General features: G+C 39.0%; 1 protein-coding gene across 1 annotated transcript in view; it reads left to right on the top strand.

The window, feature by feature from the left end:
- Positions 1–23,706, top strand: part of LOC142138384 (uncharacterized) — a 31,835-nt gene extending 8,129 nt beyond the window's left edge. Inside the window, exon 2 of the mRNA XM_075195053.1 lies at positions 22,840–23,706. Within this exon, the coding sequence (XP_075051154.1) occupies positions 22,840–23,706 (867 nt within the window). The remainder of the gene's footprint in view (positions 1–22,839) is intronic.
- The last annotated feature ends 2,899 nt before the right edge of the window (positions 23,707–26,605 follow it).

The following is a 26,605-nucleotide window of genomic DNA, read 5'->3' as shown; positions in this document are numbered from 1 at the left end:
TGAGGCATCGCCGGCTTGAGGGTCTGGAAGACCCGGAGAAGACATCGGGGGACAAGTATATTATCCTGTGCAGAGCAGGTAAGTATACTTTACTGTTAGGTTGGGCACAAGACCCAGGGGCAGCAGATAGAGGGCACAAGGCCCTAGTCAATTGGGCATAAGGCCCATAGGCAGAAAAGGGCACAAGGCCCTGGAGTTAGCGGGGCTTAAAGCCCATGGTTAGGAAGGGTACAAGGACCTAGTTAGCTGGGCTCAGAGCCCATAGTCAAGGCACAAGACCCTTGGTAGCAAATGGCACAAGGCCCTGTAGTTAGTTGGGCAGAGAGCCCATAGTCGGGGCACAAGACCCTAGGAGGCTGGCCTTAGAGCCCAAGGTTAGAGGGGCATAAGGCCCCTGCTAAAGGGGGCACCAGGCCCTGTAGGTAGAACAGGCATGAGAGCCCTGAACTAAAATAGGACGCATGTCCCGGAGTTGTGTAAGTAAATCTAGGTGATAGTCCTAGGCAACAGTTGAGCAGAAGGCTCCTGTAACTGCTATACTTAACTGGTTAGATAGCAGAGGTAAGTGTATACCGTTGTCAGCCAGATACAGCAGCAGAGTCTTATTATGCCTGTGTGGTGAAATACAGTATTGTGCATTGTGTTTGGTTGCGCTGTGTATGTTTCCTTCCAGGTGCAAGATGTCAGGCCCCCATTAAAGGTGGCAGTTCCGAGTGCAAGCGCCACCCTGGTGGTGCGTTTCTCCTGTGAGCCCCAGTCGAGCAGGTGGTGACTGGTCTTTGGGATTCCGTGACTGACCCCATAGTGAGAAAATAGTCTTCTCGGTATGACCTGGGAGAGGGACAGGGTCAGCTCAGGAGTAGAAGGTGAACACCGGCTGGTGTTCCACACAGGTAGAGGGAGGAGGCCTAGGGAGTGCACTACACCCAGTACTTAGCAAAGTTGCGTACCCGACCATTAGTTTTTTGTTTTAAGGTAAGGGCGCCTGTTGTTAGCTAGTACCAGTTGTGTGGGTGGTACATTTAGCCACACTTGTAGAGTAGAGGTAGGACGTGTTGTGTTCTGTCTTCCACAGGTGACGGAGAGGAGCAGGAGAGCAGGGACCGGAAGATGCAGTGCCCGGGTGAATATAGCGCTCTATTCTTTCTTCCGGTTAGGCTCGCACCGAGAGGTGAGTGGAGCATTTGGGGCAGGATTGTTCCTGGTCCCAAATACTCGTAGTCCCGCGCCCTTGGCAAGAACAAATCGAGGTGGCAGCAAGGAGGTTGACGGAGTGTCTCTACTCATTGCCGTAGACTCGGACAGTCCTTTCCTGGTAGACACGGCCTTACTTAAAAAATGAAAGTGATTTAAAGATAAAAGATATATGTAATGATTTAAAGATTAAAAGATATATGTAAAATAAAATAAATGTACTGTATACACTGAGCCCCACATTAAGATAAGACTTAAAATAGAAAAACATAAATCAATCAAGGTTACATCATTTTAGAAAAAACATGGGCACAATTTGCTAATCTTAAAGAAGATGCTAAATGAATTTTTTATTTAAATGTATATCATCATCATAGCATGTTATATATGAAAATCATCGGTCTGTTTGTATGTCTGTCCGGTTATGCATTTGGACACCCCTGCACTGATTTGGATGAAACCAATGCAAGGTGGTCCAGTTGGATCCTGGCCAGGTTTCAGGTGGGTTAGGGTACCGGTCAGACCACCCATTGTTGTACGCTGGGCAGAACTTTGACCTGGGGAACCTGCTCTGAGCATTCCCCTGGAAGAATTTGGACAAAAACTTCAAAGACTGGTAACGTTAGATCCCAGAGAACATACTAGGGGGTTGATGTCCCAGCCGGGCCTCCCATTGGTATACACTGGGCAGAACTTTAACCTGGGGAGCCTGTTCTGTCCCTTCCACTAAATGGATTTGGATGAAATCTTCACAGAGAGGTGGCAATTGGTCTGGAGTACCAGTCAGCTATAGTTTGATCCTATGCAAGTCTTTTGAAAATAGCCAGGCCCAGGATAGATAATGATCTTGTAGGAGTTTGAAGTCCCAAAGTTGTAAACCATCTAGCCACTCAAGCATAGCAGAGGTGAGAGATTCTCTGAGGTGCCCAAAAATATATCTTAGTGATAGATAATTTACTTTGGAAAGATCTGTGTCATTTTGGGAATTAATCTGACTTGAAAATGTAATTCCTAAGGTGGGGGTGAAAAAGATTAAAAATCTTCTGCCTTAAACAAGAACGTGTGCATTTTCAGGAGGGGGGTCTATCAAGACTGAAATGTCCCATATTTCACAGTTGTGTTCCCTCACACACCAGGGGCCTGATTCATTAGTGATCTTATCTGCCAATTTTTGCTTATCTTAAGCAAATCCACTCTGTGCATGCTCAGAAAAGGGAAATACGAAACAAAATCCACTGCGTAAGTGAAGAATTTCTTAATTTAAGATGAAAATCCATTTTAACTTCACTCTTATCTCCCCGTTTCTTATTAAAAATAAGCATCTTAACTTTTGAACAAGATAAGATCACTAATGAATCAGGCCCCAGTTCTTAACTAGTAAGTAGTGATTGTTTTCCTATTTTATTTTTTGAAACTTATTTCTGTAACATATTGTATGTCTTGTTATTAATTTTTGTAACTAAGCCTTGGAAGCATTTTTCAGATTAAATAAATTGAATCTCGTGTGTTCTCCATGATTCTTTGTGAACTTACGAAGCCCAGGGAGGCTCATTCTACATGTGTATATGATTTAAGTATGAAACATTAATAAGTGGTTCTGGTGAACGTAAGGACACCATAATAAATCCTTCACGGTGGCAGAAAAGGTGTATTCATTGCTAAGTTACTAAGGTGACGCCAGTCATGGCCAGCTGTTCAGATTGCTTTATCTGGGACAGGCTGGATGTTTGTGACACTGGGTAACAGAGACAGACAGAGAGGTAAGAAGGTCCTGCTCGCAAACTTACAATTTATGGGACAATGGGAGTTTGATACATGAGATTAAGTGCTACATATTGCATATTGGTCCAACCAGATTGCAAAGGTAAAAAGTGCATAGTGGGCTATATGATCCAGTTATATAGAAATGTTGGTCAAAGGGTTGTTTCATCCTGCAGTTTTTCTGCAACAGTAAAGTTAACGGTTTTAAAGAGAGCTGGCATATTGTTGCAATAATGTTACAACAAAGTAACAGTAGCCTTGGTTGCCTGACCAGTTTTATTGTAGTGAATAAGGAGAGGCACGGGGATACTGAGTGCAGGCATCTTCTTTTCAACTTGAATTAATAAATGTTAACTGAAACTTCTAGCTACATACACATAGAGGTAACTGTAATATATTCCTATTTTCCACCAGAAGTATAAAATCATTTGTAAAAATAACTTGCACTAAGCAGAATATCATTTAGGAAATATTAATAAAAAGTTTTGTGGTGTTCCCTTGTAATATTGTTTCTACTTCATATATCAATTATTTATAATGCTACACAATGTAACAGTTTTATTGCATTCAGTTTACTTAAAGTGGTTCTCCAGTTTACAATATATATTTTAATTACCACCCCTTCCCTTGAATAATACTTCAGTGGGGTTCATCCCTTCTGACAGGGAATAACAGAAGAGATGCAATGCAGTGGCTGGAAATGACAGCTGGCTATTGATTGGAGGAGCATTAATTCCTCAAATTAGCAGCTGGTTTTACTTTCAGCTACGTCATCAAATATCTCCTATGACAGAGAGACCTGAGAAGCCTGGAAATGAAAAGCAGTACTCTTGGCTTTATGTCAGTGTTAAGTCTCTGTTCTTTTACTGAATAGTATAAGTGGCAACTGGCTATTGACTGGAGATGATTGGAGGAATGGACAATCGTCAAATTAGCAGCTGGCTTTTATTTATAGCTGCTTCATCAGATCTCTGCTTCTAAAGAGAGATTGGACCGGCCTGAAAATAAGCCGGAGTCCCAGCCGCTTTTACACTGGCATGGAATCTCCATAGCCAAAGAGATCAAACGCAGTGGCCATAAATCACAGCTGGCTATTGATTTCATTAATAAGTGGTCATTGGGGGGGATTCAAAGGCTAGCAATGTGGCGGACGGAGATAGCGCTGCACACATGGCCAGCAATTACAGTAAAAATTTCCACTCATATTTCCTCGCACTTCTATGCGGTGCAAGGAAAAATTAACATAAATTTTACAGAAATCTCTGCTTCAAAGTGTCTCACAGATGCTCCAGAAACACTTCGCGACTAATTGAATTCCCCCTATTGAATTAGCAGGGCAACTGAAAACTTTATATTTTAAGAGAAAACTCCAATTTAAATGGTATTAATAATTTATGTTTATTACATTCTATATTATACTGAAAAATAATTGGCGATTTTCTCCTCTGTCGGTAGAACACAGCCTTACCAGTATAAATTGTTACTGGTAAAAGTGTTTAATGAACATAATGGCTTAATGTCAGCACCATGCTGTTGTTTAATTGAGCTAAATTAGTTTTGCTACCATTTTTCTCATTCAAAATGGTAAATGCTTTCTCTTCTTTCAGTTTTGCTAGACTAACAGAGATATTCAACATAAACTTAATTGCTGCAAATGGTAGTTTGTGCTGTGGGGTTTCTTGCTATCGCTGTGATATTCAATGCAGTTGTAACAGAAACTACACCTTAATGAATGCTTAATCATATGGCGCTGTGCAGGTGTATCATTTAAAAATGGTAATAGCAACACCACCATCTTAAAGGTAAAGGGAAAATTTCTTGCAATGCAAAGAGCACAATCATTAATAAATGTGTTAAACTATACATCCCAATATACTGTAACAAAACTACAGTAATATACATCCAAGAAAAGTGGCTGTATTTGTGTTGCATTAGCTCAGAAATGCATTTTGTACGAGCTTCTTTGAAACTTATTAACTTTTCTGGCTATATTTCTATATTAAATGCAATTATATTTTAGATAAAGGCAGATTGCAGTGATATCCAGCACTATGTTCAATGACTTTGGAAGTAGACTACAATTTGGAATAGTCTATTGCATAGGTGCATCCTATAGCAACACAAAACACTGTATGACTGTCCCATGTGACATCACCATATGCTGCCTGGTTGCATAAGCTAGTGATTGTTAATACCTGTAGAGAAGGTAACACAAAATGGAGTTTGGCAAATATGTAAATTTGGGCCTAGTATATTTATTGGAAGTAACTTGTTTGAAAGTAGAGATATTTTTAAGTTCTTATTATATCCTTATATTACCCTATGTTTGGTACGGCCATTTTACCCATTAATTTGATTCTGTAAACTTAGGGGTACAGAAAAGAAGGTAGGAAGGGGAAGGATTTAATAAGCGGCACAGTGTAGTCCCAATAAAAGTCACATAGAAAATCGCATAATAAACACATTCAAGTCAACTGCTGACAGAATACATCATTCCCACTGAAAAAAGAAAGGGGAAAAAAGAACAGAGAAAAAGGTAATACTCGAGGGGTATGGGAAATTTGACAAGTTGCATTACACGCACAGATCAGTTCACTGAATAATATAATCTAATAAAGATGTGTTATTAATATTTAACAATACAACATGGTATCTGTGAGCTTTAGTTTTGAAGATCCATAAATCCATATCTCCCAACTGTCACGATTTAAATGGACAGTCACGGTTTTAGGACATTTTAGTTTTAATATAAAAATATACATGTCATTGGATATGTTAACAAATAATATAATAAATAACATACAAAATAAAAGAAATAACAGTTCGAAAATAAATGGTTAAAAATACAGCAAATAGAGCACCTATGTAGATCTTATAGTCTGAATGCTGGTGAATAGCAGAATGAAATGGACAGTTCTCAATTGGATTGATTCCCCAAAACTGTCAATTTTCCAGAACACATAGGATTATTTTAATCATGTTCTCCGGGCATGTTACTCTGATGGGCATACCTGAGTGTGAATCATAGTTCAGAAATTGTCCAAAATTTTTATACCTGCCATATATTTTTGACACATCACAGAGACATAATTCCCCATTCAATAAACAGATCCTAATTTCCAACACAATTGAATATCAAATATGACATTATTAGGCCCCATATCCAGGAAGATACATGTGTACAATAGTTTCCCTGAACAGCTGTTATCTAAAACTGGCACACTTTATGTAGCTTGTGTCTTCAAGTTTAGATAGGCACAAAGATCATTCAAAGCGCAAAATATGAAGAACAGTGTTTTGAAGTTTTAAATTGTATATTTACTGTGAAACCAGAGGCGTGTTAGACTCCGTGCCTCAGTATTCAGTAGCGCCAACTGTTGGTAGGTGTCACCATCTTCATCCTCATGGTGGTGACACTGTGGCTACTGGTTTCTTTAGCTTAGTCTTGATCCTGGAATTTTGGAAGACCTATTTGGGAAAAAAAATGGGTACATGAAATTTAAAAATTCCAACCAGTCCCGGTGTTAAGTCAGTAGCACCCATGTTGTATATTTAGGCCTCCCACCAGCCCCAACATTAACATTATAATATTCACATTTGCTAAATAATTCTGTTTCCCTCTAACCAGCCACAACATTAAATTAATAGTATTTACTTTTCCAATATAAACCTATTTCCCTTTCTCCAAACAGCCCAAGCAATAAATTAAAAATCATTTACATTTATTAAATGTAATCATTCACCACAAACATCTCCATCCTTAAATAATTAATATTCATATTTAATAAATAGCCCTCCTCCCCAAACTCAGCCGCATATTCAATTAATAGCACCAACACACCCCAGCGTTAAATTAAAGATTCCGTCATCTCACCTTACATTAAACAGCCCCAGCAATAAATTAAATTGGCCCACCATCACCCCACCAATAAAATAGCACCCATTAAATAAATAGCCCCCACCTGCACTCCACCATTAAATAGGCTACCTTCCACCCTTCCCTCACACATTATGCTAACATATTCCGCCCTTCCTCATACACACACACACACACACACACATTATATTACCATACCCCCTCTCCTCACACACATTTTATATTAGCATGCTTCCCCCTCACACACACATTATATTATTATACCCCTGCCCCCCTCCACTTACCTTATTCCATCCCACGTGCCGTGTGGTCTTGCTGTTCTTCACACATGAGATGGCACCTGTCCCAAGGTGCACGTCCCATGTGACACCGGGGCTCTCACACATAGGCCACACATAAGGGAGGGAGGGAAGATCAGAAGGATCCGCAGCTAATATGGGAGGTGGCTGGTCCTAGAGGAGGCACCAGCCATCAAGTTAAAGATACTTGGGCCAGTCCCTGCACCGGCCCAAGATAGTCTTTTTTTTCTGTCCAGCCAGGGTGGCATGTGCTCCCCTGAACCAGATCCCTCCTGCCCATAACTATCATGAGTTATGAGTTTCCAACCAGCAGTATTCTAGGTGAATATCAACATGCACATGTTTCAATGTATGCTCCTGGAAGACAATAGATGCCTTTGCACATAAAAATATGTATCCTTAAATATGTTCTTTATTTTTTTACTGTTTGTCGCTAAACAGTCCACTATCCAGACCAGGTGGCCATGAGTAATATTATGTAAAAGTTTTTAAGCCATCAGTAAAATGGACTGCAATCAAACTGTAATTGGCTAACCAATACACTGCTTAGCATCATTTTAACATTTAATTTAATACATAGATAACTTATTCATTGACACAAATGATATGTTTACTAAATCTGAAATAAACAGTTTATTTTGTATATAGTATATAGTGTTAAAACATATATAAATTAATATAAGTTTATTTTCTGCGCACTTTAACTATAGATTATAAACTTGTATAATATTCTATTATAAACTTGTGCTTGTATGGTCCTCTTAGCTCTACACTTGTCTGTATTACCCAGTCATATTATTATTGTATTTGCTCCCAATTGTAAAGCACTATGGAATATGCTGGTGCTATATAACTAACCGATGATGAATATTATGCATGATAATTTTTTGAGGAGCAGGGGATTTTCGCAACCGACTTAATTCTAAACATGCATAAATATGTTTAAAAAACAATGATGAGATATTTATTCAGCTCAGTTCATGGGAAAATGTGGAAATAAATATTATATCACATTTGTGAACATTCCTTTCCATGAACAAGATAAGAAGTAGACAAAACCTCATTTGCCCAAGGATATCACAACATGTTAACATTGAATGGCACTGCTTCGTGCTGATCGTGAAGGTGAAAGAAAATGAAATCAAATGCCAAACCTTATCATTCATGCTTACATTATCACTATTTTTCAGCTGCAGTTACAGTATTTTTTATATATTTGTAACATATCTGAAAATGAATAGCTTTACAGTTGAAAAAAATAAAAATAATAATAATAAATATTATTATAATGCAATCAGCTATTTCCATCTTCACATTTACCGAGTTAGATTGATTAGTTAATTTGAACTTTGTCAATATTAATCTCTCTCTTCAGGCTGGCACAGCCATCATGTCTCTAATACCCCTTTCATATTGCAGTCTTGACCCTGGTTTTTGCTGGGACTTACCCCAGCATCCCGGGTCGAGGCTGTAGTATGAATGACTCCAGGTCTAATTCCTGGGTCTTTTGGTGGGGTAGACTGCCTGCACTTTGAACGGTCTCACCGACTAGTGTAAAAAAGTAAAAAATAGAAATAAAAAAAAAAATGTATTAAAAAAAAGTTGAATTAAAAAAAAAAAAAAAGAATAGAAAAGTCCTCTTAATACCTTAGTATTTCCTCCACGCTGACTGTCCAGCAAGTTACATAAAGAAATTACGTCATTCCTACTGGCCAGGGAGAAAATTATGCATTTAAAGCGACAATACCGGACCCTACACCTGGATTACATTATACAGGCATAGGGTCTGCTATTGCCGCCTTAAATGCATAATTTTCTCCCTGGCCAATAGGAATGACGTAATTTCTTCATGTAACCTGCCGGACAGTCAGCGCGGAGAAAATACTAAGGCATTAAGAGGACTTTTAATTCTTTTTTTTTTCAATTTATAATTATTTTTTTGTTTAGACCCGGGTCTGCCTGGGTTCAGTGTGAACACCATCGACCCTGGAACTTGCCTGTCTGGAAGCCATGTCCCCTGGCAATATCCCGGGTACATGAACCCGGGATATTGCCGGGGCGGCAATATGAAAGCGATATTACAATGTGGAGCACTGTAAGTCACGAGTAAATGCATAGTATGGCAAACTACATAAAAAAATAAGAAACGCATCTAATCCATTTAGACTCTAGGGTACCACCATATAATAATACTCTTCAATGATTTCAAATTAAAACATTTTAAAAACATTAAAAACATATATAACATATACCTAAAAGAAAACACTATTACCAACAATAGAAAAAAAGAGAACCCGGAAATTAGTTTTTATTGCATATTGCTCTAAAACTCCTCCCCTTTGAGTGCACACAGGGGGAAGTCTTAACGCTCAATATCAAAACCACAGTTGTTATCGATGGCTATTATTGGCAAGAAAAAATATAGATCCTTAATCTTCACCAGTCAATTACAAAGGTGTCAATAGTACATTGAATTGTAAAATATTAATTACCACCATCCAGTTCGCTTCATAGTCAGCCAGTTCAAATTGAGGTATATGTAGCATGTGTTAGCGGTATCTTCAGCTGCTGTTGTTGAACACAGATTCCTACTACCTCTCTCTTTTAGAACTCACAGCTTATTTGTGATCACATAGACTACAGTGGACTTGAAAATGTATATGAAATGTCTATTAGTTATACCCGGGTGTTACATATCCAAGAATTCTTGAATTTGATATCAAGGCAGTCAGACAAAATCACGTTTTAGGTTCACAAGTATCCAGGTTTACACGTCTTACACGTATTCTCCACTATTGTGGTTTCCTCAGAGACATCATTTAAGTGTAACCAGGCTTCCTTTTAAATCCATAACAGCCAATCAGAATTAAACAGTCATTAAGTGAATGGAGATTGTATGTGACAAACAATGACAAGTGCATTTTCTAATATAATATATATATATCCTCATTAAGTATATGGTGGCACCTCCTAAATCAGTAATAAACTATACACATAAAAATATATAAAAATAAATATAAACCAGAGATATCTGATCTTGCAATAATACAAATGAGTAACATCAAACCTCCTTATTTTAAAAAACAAAAAAAATTACCCTTTGTTTAGAATTCATAACCCTATGTATCATAGGCCAGTAATCATCCTACTGAGCCACTAGCATTCATTGACTTCAATACAAATTTATTCCTCTTCAAATAATGCTAACATAGATTGTAAATATTATACTGAGTTTCTTAACATAGATTGTAAACATTATACTGAGTTTCTTAACATAGATTGTAAACATTATACTGAGTTTAACATAGATTGTAAACATTATACTGAGTTTCTTCAGAGTATTATCGACATAGATTGTAAACATTATACTGAGTTTCTTAACATAGATTGTAAACATTATACTGAGTTTCTTATTATAGATTGTAAACATTATACTGAGTTTCTTAACATAGATTGTAAACATTATACTGAGTTTCTTCAGAGTATTATCGACATAGATTGTAAACATTATACAGAGTTTCTTAACATATATTGTAAACATTATACTGAGTTTCCTAACATAGATTGTAAACATTATACAGAGTTTCTTAACATAGATTGTAAACATTATACAGAGTTTCTGTCACTGGCACTAGGAGTCTTTGCCCAGGATATCACCAGATGATGGACTTACCAGAGTAATGTAGCTGGTACTATGGTTCTCTGGTAGCAGGGTGACAACGGAACAGGAGAAACAGCAGATGGTGAGAGAATGCTCAAGGAAAGTCTATGACTAGCAGCAACTGGTAATGAGTAGATGAATGTACACGAGGAACCAGATGGACAAGGAAATGTGAGGAAAGTCAGTGGTCTGCGTATAGCAAGTTGTACCACTGCTATAGTGAGGGGGAATGTCCAGGAGTAGCGAGGAGGAAGTGAGAGTCAGCGGTCTGCGTATAGCAAGTTGTACCGCTGTCTATAATGAAGGAATGGAATCCAGGTGAAAGTAGGTAATGGGGAAGTCAGTGGTCTGCGTATAGCAAGTTGTACCACTGCTTATGTGAGAGGATACTTGAAACTGGTGTCACAGGGAACAGGAGTCAGTGGTCTGCATCAGCAAGTTGTACCACTGCTATATATATGTGAGGAGGGGCACGAGGAGATGAATGTAAAGCAGAGTATACACGGGGCACACAGAACTTGATCCCACGATGATATCCACAATACAACGATAACTGACAAGCACTGCTTGAAGTATACAAAGTCACAATAGCTATCCAGGCAATAGGAAACAAAGTCAATGGTAACAATAGCTTCAGTGGATAGGAGGCTCCGGAGGAGAACACAACTCAGTCCAGATGGATATGCAATACACAAGCAAAGTCAATGGAAAGTATGCATACCGCGGTTCAGGAGAGCAGGCTGTCAGAGAGACGTGCAGGGATACCTGAACGGCTGAAGGCCGGCAGGAGGAGAGACCACTGGAGGATGGAAGCGGTAATCAGGTTGGTGCAGCGCACGGCAGGTAATCCAGAATCAACGAAGCAATACTCAGGAAGCAGTAGTATGTGGAACTGGAAACATGAAGAACACGGGAGAGTTGAGGCTGTCTGGTATCCAGTAGTAGTGGTGGAGGCAGCGGAGAGAAGGCACGCTGAACACGGGAGAGTAGAGGCGGTCTGGAACCCTGTAGTAGTAACGGAGGCAGCGGAGAGCTGACACAATAAACACAGGAGCGTTGAGACGACCAGGAACTCTGTAGTAGTAACGGAGGCAGCGGATAGGAATCAGCTGAGTGCAGGTACGATGAACACAGGAGAATTGAAACGAACAGGAACTCTGTAATGGTAACGGAGGCAGCGGATAGCTGACACGATAAACACAGGAGCGTTGAGACGACCAGGAACTCTGTAGTAGTAACGGAGGCAGCGGAGAGCTGACACGATAAACACAGGAGAGTTGAGACGATCAGGAACTCTGTAGTAGTAACGGAGGCAGCGGATAGGAATCAGCTGAGTGCAGGCACGATGAACACAGGAGAGTTGAAACGAACAGGAGTCCGGTAGTAATAGCAGATAGGAATCAGCTGAGTGCAGGCACGATGAACACAGGAGAGTTGAAGTGGTCTGGAAACCACAATAGCAGTAAACAGGAATCAGCAGGAGCTGAATACACGAGGAACACAGGAACACCTTCAGAGGCTCATGGGGAATGAGACTCCAAGATCAGGCCACCAGGTAATGATCATAGGTGGTTTAAATAGGGAGGGTTGCCTGATCATCCAATCAATTAAAAGCAACAGGTACTGAAGGTTTGATAAGGGCTGCACATGCGCAGACCCTCAGGATGGCGGACGGCCACGGTTCCTGAACACACGGGAAATGGCACTCACAGTCCAGTGAGTGACAATTTCTTAATATAGATTGTAAACATTATACTGAGTTTCTTAACATAGATTGTAAACATTATACTGAGTTTCTTCAGAGTATTATCGACATAGATTGTAAACATTATACTGAGTTTCTTAACATAGATTGTAACATACTTGCCAACTCTCCCGGAATGTCTGGGAGACTCTCGCATTTCGGGTGAGTCTCACGGACTCCCGGGAGAGTGTGGCAAACTCCTAGTAAAGTGGGCAGAATTGGGCAGAATTAGAATTAGCCCGCCCACTGTTGTAAAATGACGCTTTTTGCATCATTACATCACTGGGGCGGGTCCAAAATTACGCGATTTTGGAGCCCAGCCTACCGCACAACCACGGGCCCCAGGGAGGCTCCCGGACACCATCTCCAGAAAGTTGGTAAGTATGGATTGTAAGTATTATACTGAGTTTCTTAACACAGATTGTAAACATTATACTGAGTTTCCATGGCAATGGCAATTCTTTGCTTTTACTGATTTTAAACAGCTTGGCATGTAATGAAATGTCCGTAGCATATACTATTACATGTCACAGAAATGGCAACATGGAAGAAGGGATATAAAACTAAGAACAAAAAACAGTGACATTCAAGGAAGAAAAATTAGTGCAACCACACTCTATTACAACATATAAAAGATAATATTTTGTATTTATTTTCCAATTTTTTTTCTTTTAAATGAACAACTTTTGAGCATTTAGAATTATTTACTAGTGATTTGTATATTTACATTTTTCTTCTTAATTACTAAAGAAAAATATTTATAATTTCTCACCTGCTGTAATCTAACAGCGTAGTGATGTCACACAGAGAAGTGTTGCTCATGTACACCCCTACATTTTTGTTGCAAACCTTTCCGTACCCATCAGAATTTTCAGTTGCCAGAGGGAGCAATCACTTAGTTGATGGAAATGTAACTAGAAATGTAACTGAAAATTGTACATTTCATTTTCTTTATAATTTAAATTTGAATGACATTTTATTTACTTTCACAAATACTAAATATCAGATATTAAAATGTTATTTATTAAAAATCTAGGCTCATAAAGCTAACCTTCATCCCACTTCCTTATTCCATTCACCTCTAATATCCATTACTTCACTTCTTCCCTTCCTGCTACTTTCCACACTTTCTTGAGCCCTCTGGCATGAAGGCTGGGAATCTCAGCCAAACGAGAAGCAAGCAGGAACCAAGAGCTGGTAATACTTTACATTTGTCATCTCACAGTTTATATTTCTTCTTTATATAATGCTCTTCCATATATCATATCTTTCCACTCTAATGCCTTTTTATCTCACACCTTTCGTTTCCTCCCCTCCATCTTCCTTCATATAATCCTCACATATCTTCAGACTGCTTCTTTGTATATGTAGGTGTTTCTATGGTGTATTAACTGCATTTTAAATGTAACAGAGGAAAATTACTATAAAACTGTGGTAAAAAGGTCACAATTCCCCTGCCCTTCCTTTCTTCCATATTATTCCACGTATAGGTCGATGTATGGAGGAACTCATTAACTGGTTCTAAAACATGTTTACATCAATCATAATGTTGGTTTAATTGCCTTACCTCTGCTGTAAGTTGGTATTTATTTTAATTTATTTATGAACACATTTATTACAGCGCAAATACATGGAGAACACACAAACTCCACACATATAGGGCCCTGGATCAGAATTAATCCAAGACCCCAGCACTGTGAGGAGGTAATGCTAACCACTGTGCCACAATTAATGTTGAGTTATTTTAGCATTGAAACCTGCACATTTGATCTGCTTACCTATATTAATATAGGAGAAATGTAAATTAATGAGAATTTCAAAATAAGTGCTGAACACAAACAAGCGAGGAGAAAATGTAAATAATATCAATATACTCAATTTCCCATTATTGCTATAGGGAGGGAAGGCATAGATTCTTTGTAGATACTTGACAAGCAAAGGTACGGCATGTGAGGAAATTTAAGCTTACTGCAGCTCTAAAAATTGTGTACCCACATGAGTCATAGAGCTAAACTAACAGGGTACACCACCGAGCATTAATACTTCACATTGACTGATATTATATACAAGTTAACCCGTGCATGATACTCATGCATTCTAGTCAAATCAAGCTACTTAAGGTGTTAAAAAGGTTCTTGTCATGCATATGGGGTTAGGCCAGGCCTCCTCAGGGGAAGAGCGTTACTTCCCGACGTAAGCGCCCTTTTTTAACGTGGTTTTGACCACATGTCACCAGCTCATCATTTTTCTCCATCACCTCATCCTTCATCTTCATCGCCACATCTTTAATCTCCATCGTCTTACTGTTCTAAAACCTCTTGATACACAACGTTTCTGCTAAACACCTTATCGCTGTGCTCAATCAGTCTTCCTTGAAGGACAGTATTCATAACCTGCACTTTCACATCACTGCTTCTCCGTACTCGTGAAAATGCAACATACAATTGTCCATGACCAAACCCAGGCTCTGGTAAATAAATACCCACACGGTCAAGAGTTTGAGCCCTCAACTGGTAAATTTAGCCTTTACTACCCCTCCCACGGGGGGAGGGGGGATGATGGAAGTTAACTGACTTCACTATTATAATTTTTTTGTCAAATAATGTCAGTATACCAAATTTCAGGTTAATTGGATGAGCCCTTTCTGAGAAAATAGTTTTTTACACACACACACACACACACACACACACACACACACACACACTAACACACGCCGCTAGGCTTATATATATTAGATATAGTTTCAGCACCTTGTGTCCAAAAACATAAGCAGCTTAAATGGGATTTAAATTGGGGTTACCAGCATATCCTTCAGTGTTAGTGTCCTTAACAATGGAGTTATTTCTTCATATTTTAACACAGCAATGTAGCTGCTCATTCCAACCATGCACTCTCTGATGATATTTTTGTGTCCATTCCTGCGCCCCACTTCCAGCTCTGCATTGTACTTTCCAATCATCGCCAATCATGATTATAATACCAGTGTAAAGTAAATGTATGACGTGTTGTATGCAGTGGTAGCAAAACGACCAGTCAGCATTAGACCATGGATTCTAGACCTGTTATACCTCAGTTATAAATATGTCACTGAATATTTGATACTTTATTCTATATGTGTAAATGCTTACATTGAATACTCATAGTCAAAGTCTTAGTCATACTTGCCAAGTCTCCCGGAATGTCCGGGAGACTCCTGGATTTCAGGTGAGTCTCAGGACTCCCGGGAGAGTGTGTTCCGCATCTGCCCACTTCCTAGTGAAATGGGCAGAATTAGGTCCAAAATGCTGCAATTCTCCGGGAATCGCGGCATTTGGCCCCGCCCCTGCTGTAAAATGATGTGTATGTGTCATTACGCCCCCCGCATGCCCACCTCCTCGGGAGGCTCCCGAACGCCAACTACAAAAAGTTGGTAAGTATGGTCTTAGTAGGTATATAAAAAACATGAAACTTATGGTAGAGACATCAAGATCATGGTGAAGATATTAAGGATACATGATGTGTCACACTAAGATATGGCATTCAATATTCTGGTTTGGGCTTTAGCTAAACTGGTGGTGAACTTGATTATGTAAGCCAGCTACATGTCTGAAAAACTACAATATGAAACACACAATCTACTAAAATACTGCCCTGTGTGACAAGTAGACAATGCAGACCCCTCCCATCTGATGACACACAATGCAGTGCTTGTTTTAATAGTAGTGGTCAACTTACAATTCATAGCATTGACTATTGACTAATATATGCAATGCATATTTATTAGGAATACACTGGCTGGACAAATAAATAAAATAAGAGAATTTGTAGAAAATGGGACACACTCAATTTACAGTGAGGAAACAAAAGGAAGTCTTATTTTTTTTACAGAACGGATGATGACTTGTACAGTAAAATAATTCAACAATACACAGAACAAACATATTTTTATTGTTAAATGTTAGAGAAATTAAAGAAAATAAACTAAACAAACAGACTCTCACATATAAAAGGCAGACATAGATGAACCTTGTAGGTTATTTTCTGATGTAAAATTTGTTTAACTATATAAAAATGTTTGCCCCTGTCTGTCTATACAGAATTCTCAACTATAAAGCTAGAAGCATAGCAGCTGTCCATGATTTTAAAACAAATAACTATATCACTAACATTCCAAGACATACTCATTCATAATATATTTGTCTAACTACCTGCACTAGTTTCCTACCTGCTGTAGTAAGTCTTTGTCACGTTCCAGCGCCAGTATCCATTTATTTTGCTTACTGGGTGTTTCCATGCAGACCTGCTTCTAGCACTTTCTGATTTTCTGAGTTTGTAGTCATGTGATCTCTGACTTGACTTCCTAGTTCATTTAAACTGTGCCCTTATGTGATCTCTGGCATATTTTCCTCTTTTCAGTCATGTGATTCCTGTCACATGACAAACCCTCTCCCCAATTTAAAGCCCACTCTGTGCAGTAATCACTGCCAGAGTGTCAGGCCTTACCTAATCTAGAATTTCCTGATTTTTGCTGCAGTAAAAAATTTTGTGAATTGACTTTGTATGCCTCTCGATTTTAACATGTGGCTGTGACCCCGTCTTTGGCTAGTTTCTCTTTTGGAACTTGTGCTTGTGACCTCTACCTACGGCTTGTTTCCGACTATGCTTTTTCCTACTGATTGTGTGCCTACCTCCTGACATCTTTTCCCAGCTAGCCATGTAATGTGGCAGTAAGAGCGCCGTGACCTGCTGGTCCATAGCACCTTGCGGTGGTTCCTGGTAAAGACCGGGAGTCCGTTAGACTACCCACCTCAACCAAGTGCCAATCCTGACTGATGAACAGAAATCCTAATTCCCCAGTTTGAAGCATGGCAGTCTTACAGCAATAATTGAAACATAATTATCTATATAAGTTAACTAAACTGTTGGGGGCTTTTGTAGTATGTTTTTAACACAATTCGAGAGTTCCAAAACGTAATTACAGGACACCAAGTGTAAGCCTAGACTCTGTCTGAGCACATTAATCCTTTGGTAAGGGATGAATCAAAGTAACAGCTGGCTCACTTTCACTAATATATATGTTACATATACATAGGAATGCAATGTGGCACCAAGTTTTACATTCCCCAGTGAACTTTCTGTGTACAACATTATCCCGTACATATTCTAGTCACTTTACATTTATTTTTGCTGGTGTATGCAAGATATTGGGAGGTCACAATAGCAGAGGTTCTGCAAGTATGAAACAATACAATGTACAGGTCTCAGAAATGTTTTTGGTTTTCCCTATGCTTGTTGATTTTTTTTGTGTGGTTTCATAGCAGGTCCCAGTCCTCCCAAAATACTTCTACCTTTCATTAAATCAGCTACACTCTAGTGGTTTGCAGTAGGTTGATACTCCTTGTAAAATACAGTCTTATTAATTTATGTTTATGGGGGAGGGGTGAAGGTTACATATAGGAATGATAAGCACTTCACAGTTTTGCGGTCATAAGTCATATGCATTTCCATTTAAAATTATCTTCAATTTAATTTAATATGTGCATGTATGTATGAATTGGGAGGAAACACAGTGAAATATCCTGCCTAGCCACACATAAAAATTACATATACTCTGTATGTGTATGTATATGTATATATATATATATATATATATATATATATATATATATATATATATATATAGTCCTCCCTCGTTTTATTCAGTGCCATTTTCAAACAAATAGCGTGGAATAGGGAGGAAGTTAGCTGCGGTGCTCTGCTCATAAGATAGTGCTATGGGTGAACCATGGACATAGGAAAGCAGTAGAATCCTGTAATTATTGTAAAACAATTCTGTAGAGAATAGTCAGCTACAATAGTTTGTTGATCAATTGCATTTAATTTCAATCTTAACACACTTTACACAGACTAGTGGCTACTGGTTGCTGTTAATGCATTGCATTGCAATATATAATAGTACTAGACAGTATATATAGACTGAGTTAGATAGATATCATTCTGAACTAGTATATTTATTTATTTATTTATTTATTTGAGAAAAACAGTATGCTTTTGATGTCACACTATTAACAATCCAAAAAACAAACAGATTTCCTTCTTTTAAACTTGAAAGTTTTTCTAGTGAAAGTAATCTTGTGTGGGGCAGTCACAAGTGAAATAATTTATGAAAAAACTCGGTGTTGCACACACCAGAAAAAGGCCATATTGTATTATTTTCAAATCTTTTCTATTTTTCAATGATTTTATATTTTGGTAGGGTCATTCATTGAAATCTATATTTAAAGAAGGCTGTTTGTGAGGGTCAGCAGCACACAGCTGGACCCCCCAAAAACTGTTACTTATTTTAGTCTTTTCTATTTTTGAATTCTATCTAATTAGCTGTTACCATATAAATAAATGAGGATGCTGAAAGATGAATGTGGCCTGCAACCCTACTACAAAAACTCAACTATTAGGTACATAATAAATTGACAGAGTATTTATCGGTTGACAAGAGCACGGCTTTCATTTCCTTGCCGCTATATAAATAAATGAGGATGCTGAGAGATGAATGTGGCCTGCACCCCTATTACAAAAACTCAAAGATTAGGCACACAATACATTGTCAAACTATTCATCAGTTGGGCAGCCCAGTGACCTAGTGGTTAGCAATTCTGCCTTACAGCATTGGGTCATGAGTTCGATTTTCGACCATGGCCTTATCTTAGTGGAGTTTGTATGTTTTCCCTGTGTTTGCGTGGGTTTACTCCGGGTGCTCTGGCTTCTTCCCACACTCCAAAAACGTACTAGTTGGTTAATTGGCTGCTATCAAAATTGACCTTAGTCTGTGTGTGTGTGTGTGTGTGTGTGTGTGTGTGTGTGCGTGTGTGTGTTAGGGAATTTAGACTGTAAGCTCCAATGGGGCAGGTACTGATGTGAATGAGTTCTCTGTACAGTGCTGCGGAATTAGTGGCGCTATATAAATAACTGATGGTGATGCTGAAACCTGAATGTGGCCTGCACCCCTACTACAAAAACTCAAAGATTAGTCACGCAATACATTGCCAGACTATTCATCGGTTGTCAAGAGCATGTTTTTCAATACCTTGCTATACTTATATGCTCTATGCCATAATGCTGCCCTTCTGAATCAAACCAGGGGACTTGTGTATGGGGAGAGAAGTAGGAAAAATCATTCTCCTGGGGTAAGCTTCATCCAACTTCGGTGTAAATGGGACTGCCCAAGACTTACAATGGAGGTGGTTCCCAAGAAGGGGTATACTCACTCTGATGCCAGGGCAACCTTGACGCCTCAGACTGCCGCTGCATCCTGGCTAGTGACAAGCACCCGAGGTGCACGGCTGTAATAAATGAACAGGCAGAGGTTATTGGATGGACACTGGTATGAATGAATAGAGTTAGACATTTTGGAAAGTAAATAGATGAAGGTGTCATGAACCCATACTACAAAAATTCAAAGATTAGGCACACAATACATTGCCAAAGCATTCATTGGTAGTCAAGAGCAGGGCTTTCCTACCTTGTTTTCCTTATAACATAATCATCAGCTATTTATAAAATGCCACTAATTCCGCAGTGCTATACAGAGAACTCACATCAGTCCCTGCCCTATTGGAGCTTACAGTCTAACATAGACACACACACAGACCGAGAGAGACTAAGGTCTATTTAATAGCAGCCTTAAATGCTCTGTGCCATATTGCTGCACTTCTGAATTAAACTAGGGACTCGTAAACATTTATGTGGGAGGGAGGATAAAAAAATCATTGCCCCGGGGTAAGATTCATCCAACCCTGGGCTAACGGGGACTGCTCAAGATTTTCAGCAGAGATGGTCCCCAAGAAGGTGTGTAATCACTCTGACGCCAGGGCAATCGGTACGATGCAAGACCTTAAGAACAATATCTTCTGTATTATATATAGCTCGCCCTCATTTTCTCAAGTGCTATTTTATAACATATATATATATATATATATATATATATATATACTGTACGTGTTGAATGGAAAATGCTTCAGTGTATTACTTAGGATAACTTCTCAAATGTATAAATGTATGTGGGAAGTTCCTTTTCCAGCTACAAGTTATTTTTAAGAGATGAGGTTTGCATAGCCGTCTCATTATGTTTGAGGTTAAACTTAGACGTTCCTAAAATAGCTGCTTATTCAGCAAAGTATGACTATACAATAAGAATAGACATACCAAAGATGAAATGTAGATTTGTTTAATGCAGGCTTAGAATACATGTATCTCTCCAGCTGTTTTTTAAACTACAACTCTCTGTATGATATGCAAGCCATTGTAAGAAAAGCACTGAATATATCAGTATACCAGGATATTGAGCTACATTAATCCAATGAATACATAACTAACATGGTTCTGGAGCAAAGCAGAGTAGTATATTGTGAAATTAAGTCAATTAATTAAAGGTTTTGAGAGTTTTTTTTGTTTTTGCTTTTCAATTGTTAAACTTGTTCTGAATACGTGGAAAAGAACCCACCGAGGAAGCCATACAGTGTTGGTGAACTTTTGTTTGTTTACAATTTAATAATTTTATCACCTTCATCCACATTGTCTTTATTACACATCATTTTATTATACTTTATATCATTCTTATAATACCTTGGCAGTCTCATCCATCTACTGCCTGGACTACTACTACACATCCCATCTCTTTGTTACTCTTTCTTTACAAAACGTTACACATAATATTCCTTGCACATTTTTCCAAAATATTGTATCAACTTTAAGCTTTTATTTCAATGTGTGTGTTTTCTATATATTGGACTCCTTTATTATTGCTAAATTATTGACAGTTACTGCTGTCAATTTTATACCTATGTACCTACATCTTCTTCCCACCATGAATCTATTAACATTAATTATTCATTATTTCTATACTACTTGCATATCTATGCTATATGTACTCTTTACTCGTACTCCCACTAATTATAGTCTGTCTATCTGTTCACCATGTCTGCATAGATACAGATTATACTCATCACAGCACACTACTATCATCCTAATATCCTGATTGTCAGGGCTGCATATCCAATAAACTAAGTAGGCTGCAACAGACTTTTGGGGAATGCAACATTTTTGGGAGAGCAAAATTGTCATAGGGAGAGGTATAAACTGAAATACATTTTAAAATATGAGAGAATAGTTGTTCTCCAAAATAAAAAGAAACCATAAAAGAAAAATATAGTAAGGTTTTAATCTTGAAGTATTTCCATGGTAGCGGCTGAATACAATGAGTCATCCTTGAGCGGTTTTTTGAGGATAAGTCAATAAGAGACAAGGATTTCACAGGTGTGACAGCTACAAACCTCCTTATACGTGTTCCTACTTCTAACCGTAATTCTTATCTCTCATCCCCATCTCTTTCCCTCTAACTCTCCATAGTATCCCTGCTTATGCCTTTCACCCCCACTGCCCACATTGCCCCATCTCATCTCTTATCTATACGGAGATAAAGTTTCATCATACTCTCCACAATCAGTATTACTTTATTTTTATTGTTAACATATCAGAATCCTAAACCATATAAGCACTACCGTATTTTTCGCTCCATAAGACGCACTTTTTCCCCCAAAAAAAGTGGGGGAAAAAGTGTGTGTGTCTTATGGAGCGAATACTGCTGGCAAGAAAGAAAAAAACTTACATTTCCAGCGTGGAGAAGCGAGTCCCGGCCAGGCTGCAGTTCCTCCTGATCGTCCGTCCCTCCGCCTTTCTGTGAGGACCTAGCTATCACATGGGACGGCATCTGTCATGTGGTGCACATCCCATGTGATAGCTAGGTCCTCACTGATAGGCGGAGGGACGGACGATCAGGAGGATCCAAAGTGCTGAAGACATCGCACGCAGAGGGAATAAGGTAAGTTATCAATATTGTGTGTGTGTGTGCGCGCTGGAGTAGGAGAGAGAGAGAAGAGCAATGAATATACAGAGGAGGGAGAGAAGAGCAATGAATATACAGAGGAGGGAGATAAGAGCAATGAATACACAGAGGAGGGAGAGAAGAGCAATGAATACACAGAGGAGGGAGAGAAGAGCAATGAATACACAGAGGAGGGAGAGAAGAGCAATGTATTTTGTCATGTGCAAGCTATTTTGTAGACATATACATCTGCAAAATATAGTATGTGTGTGTTGGTGAGTGAGAGTGGGGGCCAGTGTATTTTGTGTGAGTGAAGGGGCCAGTGTATGTTTTCCTCCTGTAAAAACTAGGTGTGTCTTATAGTCAGGTGCGTCTTATGGAGCGAAAAATATGGTAATTTAACGACTCACACTCATATCTTTCACACCTCTAAGCACTTTTTAGCTGGAGCTTCCCACCAACATCCTGCTCCCTCATTCACAATCTATGGATCCCACCTGCATGAATCCACTGCGACAACCATCTACAAGCATGGCTCCACAGCTACGGACAACCATCTACAAGCATGGCTCCACAGCTACGGACAACCATCTACAAGCATGGCGCCACAGCTACAGACAACCATCTACAAGGATGGCTCCACAGCTACGGACAACCATCTACAAGCATGGCGCCACAGCTACGGACAACCATCTACATGGATGGCTCCACAGCTATGGACAACCATCTACAAGCATGGCTCCACAGCTACGGACAACCATCTACAAGCATGGCTCCACAGCTACGGACAACCATCTACAAGCATGGCTCCACAGCTACGGACAACCATCTACAAGCATGGCTCCACAGCTACGGACAACCATCTACAAGCATGGCTCCACAGCTACGGACAACCATCTACATGGATGGCTCCACAGCTATGGACAACCATCTACAAGCATGGCTCCACAGCTACGGACAACCATCTACAAGCATGGCTCCACAGCTACGGACAACCATCTACAAGCATGGCTCCACAGCTACGGACAACCATCTACAAGCATGGCTCCACAGCTACGGACAACCATCTACAAGCATGGCTCCACAGCTACGGACAACCATCTACATGGATGGCTCCACAGCTATGGACAACCATCTACAAGCATGGCTCCACAGCTCCGGACAGCCATCTACAAGCATGGCTCCACAGCTATGGACAACCATCTACAAGCAAGGCTCCACAGCTACGGACAACCATCTACAAGCATGGCTCCACAGCTACGGACAACCATCTACAAGCATGGCTCCACAGCTACGGACAGATACATATAACTTTATATTTACTAGGTGGAGGAATCCATGTTAGCAGCGCATACACGCACTCTCCCTCAATAGACAAGTACAATAATGTACCTTTAATTTTTTGTGAATACTGTTGACAGCATTAGTTTTATTCTGTCTTGCTTTTTACTCTGACTTCCATAATATATAAACCTGCAATATACAAATCAGTCCATTCTTATCTGAATTTCTTTTTTCAAAAGGCTATGAAAAAAAATAATACAATTTTGAAAAGCTAAATTACTATCTACAAAAAATATATCTTGCCTAAAAAGATCATTGTATTATAACGAAACCGAATTCTTCTAGATTGTGGTGTATGTTTGTTATGTGATACATTCAAGCTAAAATAAGCAAAGAACATGAGAGCTCACTCTATTTAATTTAAGATTAAATCTTTTCAGCCACCAATTAGGATTATAAATTTAGGTAGTAAGGACAAAGTGAGTCACACCAGTAAAGCTGCGCCTTAAAAATACATTGTATGCAATGAAACATTTAGAATAAATGAGCTGAGACAAAAAATGCACAGAATCATAATAAAATAAAATAAGTAAACCAGGTATAATAGAACACAGCTAACTACTATAGGGTCTCTGGCACAACTTCTAGCGATAACATGGTTATGCATATCCAACATTGATTCCTGTACCAAATGATGCATATTAGTTATATTCATAGTGCAGCCATACATGCAAGCTTAAACATCATGTAAAAGTGAGAGTAAGAATCCTTCAATAAACATAACATCTGTGGAAATATGTACACATGCAAAAAGAGTGCCCTTAAAAAGGTCATCTATGAAAGAGCAAAATTGGAGGTCCACTATGCACATTTATAGCCATTTTACTTGTAAGGTCATCTAAACTTTAGAATTCCTAATAGGAGGAGTTGAGCTGATCTGGTTGGTTCTTGATGAAATCTCTGTGCACTTTTGCACCTAGTATTGTGCCTATATGCAAAAACAAGATTTATTTTGCAGGATGAAATATTCAATTAAAACTGAAGGTTTGGAGAGCTCACTATATTAGATTGCCTTCTCACTGCAAAAGGACTACATTTTTAAACATCTATGGAGGAAGTAACGATTAGGCCTCAGCCTATCATTTCATGGGTCACCTTTATCACATTTCAGGGAAGCATTACATGAGAAGGTGCATTTTAGGTGCATTCCTACCCATAAAAACATTAAGCTGTAAAACTGTGACATATAGGCAATGGCCCTTACACAATAGGACTCAGGACTTTGCAGTCTCCATGAGCATTTCCAGTTGGATTCACAATCCTACAAACGGAGGGGCAGACTGATTTTCCCAAAACAGTTCCAGAAACCAAAATGCTGGTGCACATCTATTATGTACAAGGCTGACAAATAGGCACATTTATACATTTTTTCCGATTTGCAAATAGGGCTTATAGGGGGGTATTCAATTGTTAACGCTAAAAAACGAGCGCTCAAAAAATATTACCGTTTATACGGTAATATTGCGCGCGAAAAGCGTTAATACGGTAGTTTACTCACGGAATTGCTGAAATTCCGCGAGAAATTACCGTATTAACACTAAGATTTTTTGAGCGCTCGTTTGAGAGCGTTAGCGCTAACAATTGAATACCCCCAATAGACTAGTAAATGGGCTGAAAATTTATCAGTTAAAAATCTCTAACATTCAAATAATTTGTTTAGAATTAGACTCTTGTTTACTGTGAGCGAAGTTACAATCTTCTGTAAAGTAGCGATTCTCTAGTCTTTCTGCAAGTAACTGTTTTTCCCCTGTTGATTTATTTTAGTTTAGTTTCTCAAAATTAATAACAGCTATGTGAAATATTTGGCAGTTCCACAACTCAGATACTAAGCAGCCTACCTCTGCTGTACATGTTTTTCTCGGGTTGTGTACAAAATGTCGACAATGAAAATATTGACATTCAGAATTTCGTCACATTTAGAAGGTTGATAATCAGAATGTCGACATGTTCATTAGTTTGCCAGGGTTAAATACAATACAGTAAAAGAAAAATGGAAGGAAATATATAAAAATTGAAAGCTGCACCCCCCCCCCTCAAACATTTTAACTGCTTAACCATCCCTAGTGCTGCCAGCCTAGGTACTGATATAAGCAAAATCAGGGGGACAAACATCGTGGGGTCCCCCTGACTTTATTAATACCAGCACTTGGTTTTGCCAGCTTGGGGTCCTCTTACTATTTTGACAAACCAGTCCCACGCTGGTTAGCACCGGGCTGGATTTCCTAGGGAGATGGGGTCTGCAGATAAAAATGCACCCCCCTAGGGGTACCCAGCCCTGTGCAGAAAGCACTAGGGCTCTCCCCACACCCCTGGCGGTGGGTGTGGTGTAATATTAATTGAATGTAAAAAAACATTTTGTCCCTGGCACACTATAGGTCCCAGCATGACCAGGCTGCCATTAACTATATTGGCTGGTGCTTCTAGTACTATAAGCAGGTTGCCAGGGCATGCTGGCATATGGGGAACCACAAGTGTCAGCATGCCCTGGCACCCAGAGCCCACTGGGACTTGTAGTGCACCAGGCAATATGTAAATAAAACACACACATCACCATAAAAATACCCTTACAAATTTTCCTTCTTTATTACTCACCTACATCCAGGGATTTTCATCTGTCATATTTCCAAATGATTCTTGCTTGGCAAAGTGAGCTCTTTGTCGCACTGGATCTATTTATAACATAGGAATTTCCCACGGCTTGAACCCAAGCATCAGATTAATGTGATGCATATTGTTGAAATATTTTGTATTTGTTTTAATATCATGCTAAAAAAAACATCTACTGTTCTATTTTATTTTTCTAAGTAGTTATTCCCACAAATAGCAGTACCATAGTATAAAACACAATGTTTAATGATGCTTGGTG

This window comes from Mixophyes fleayi, chromosome 1, assembly GCF_038048845.1.
Source record: "Mixophyes fleayi isolate aMixFle1 chromosome 1, aMixFle1.hap1, whole genome shotgun sequence".
NCBI classification, from domain to species: Eukaryota; Metazoa; Chordata; class Amphibia; order Anura; family Limnodynastidae; genus Mixophyes; species Mixophyes fleayi.
This window is presented reverse-complemented; position numbering and strand designations above follow the sequence as displayed.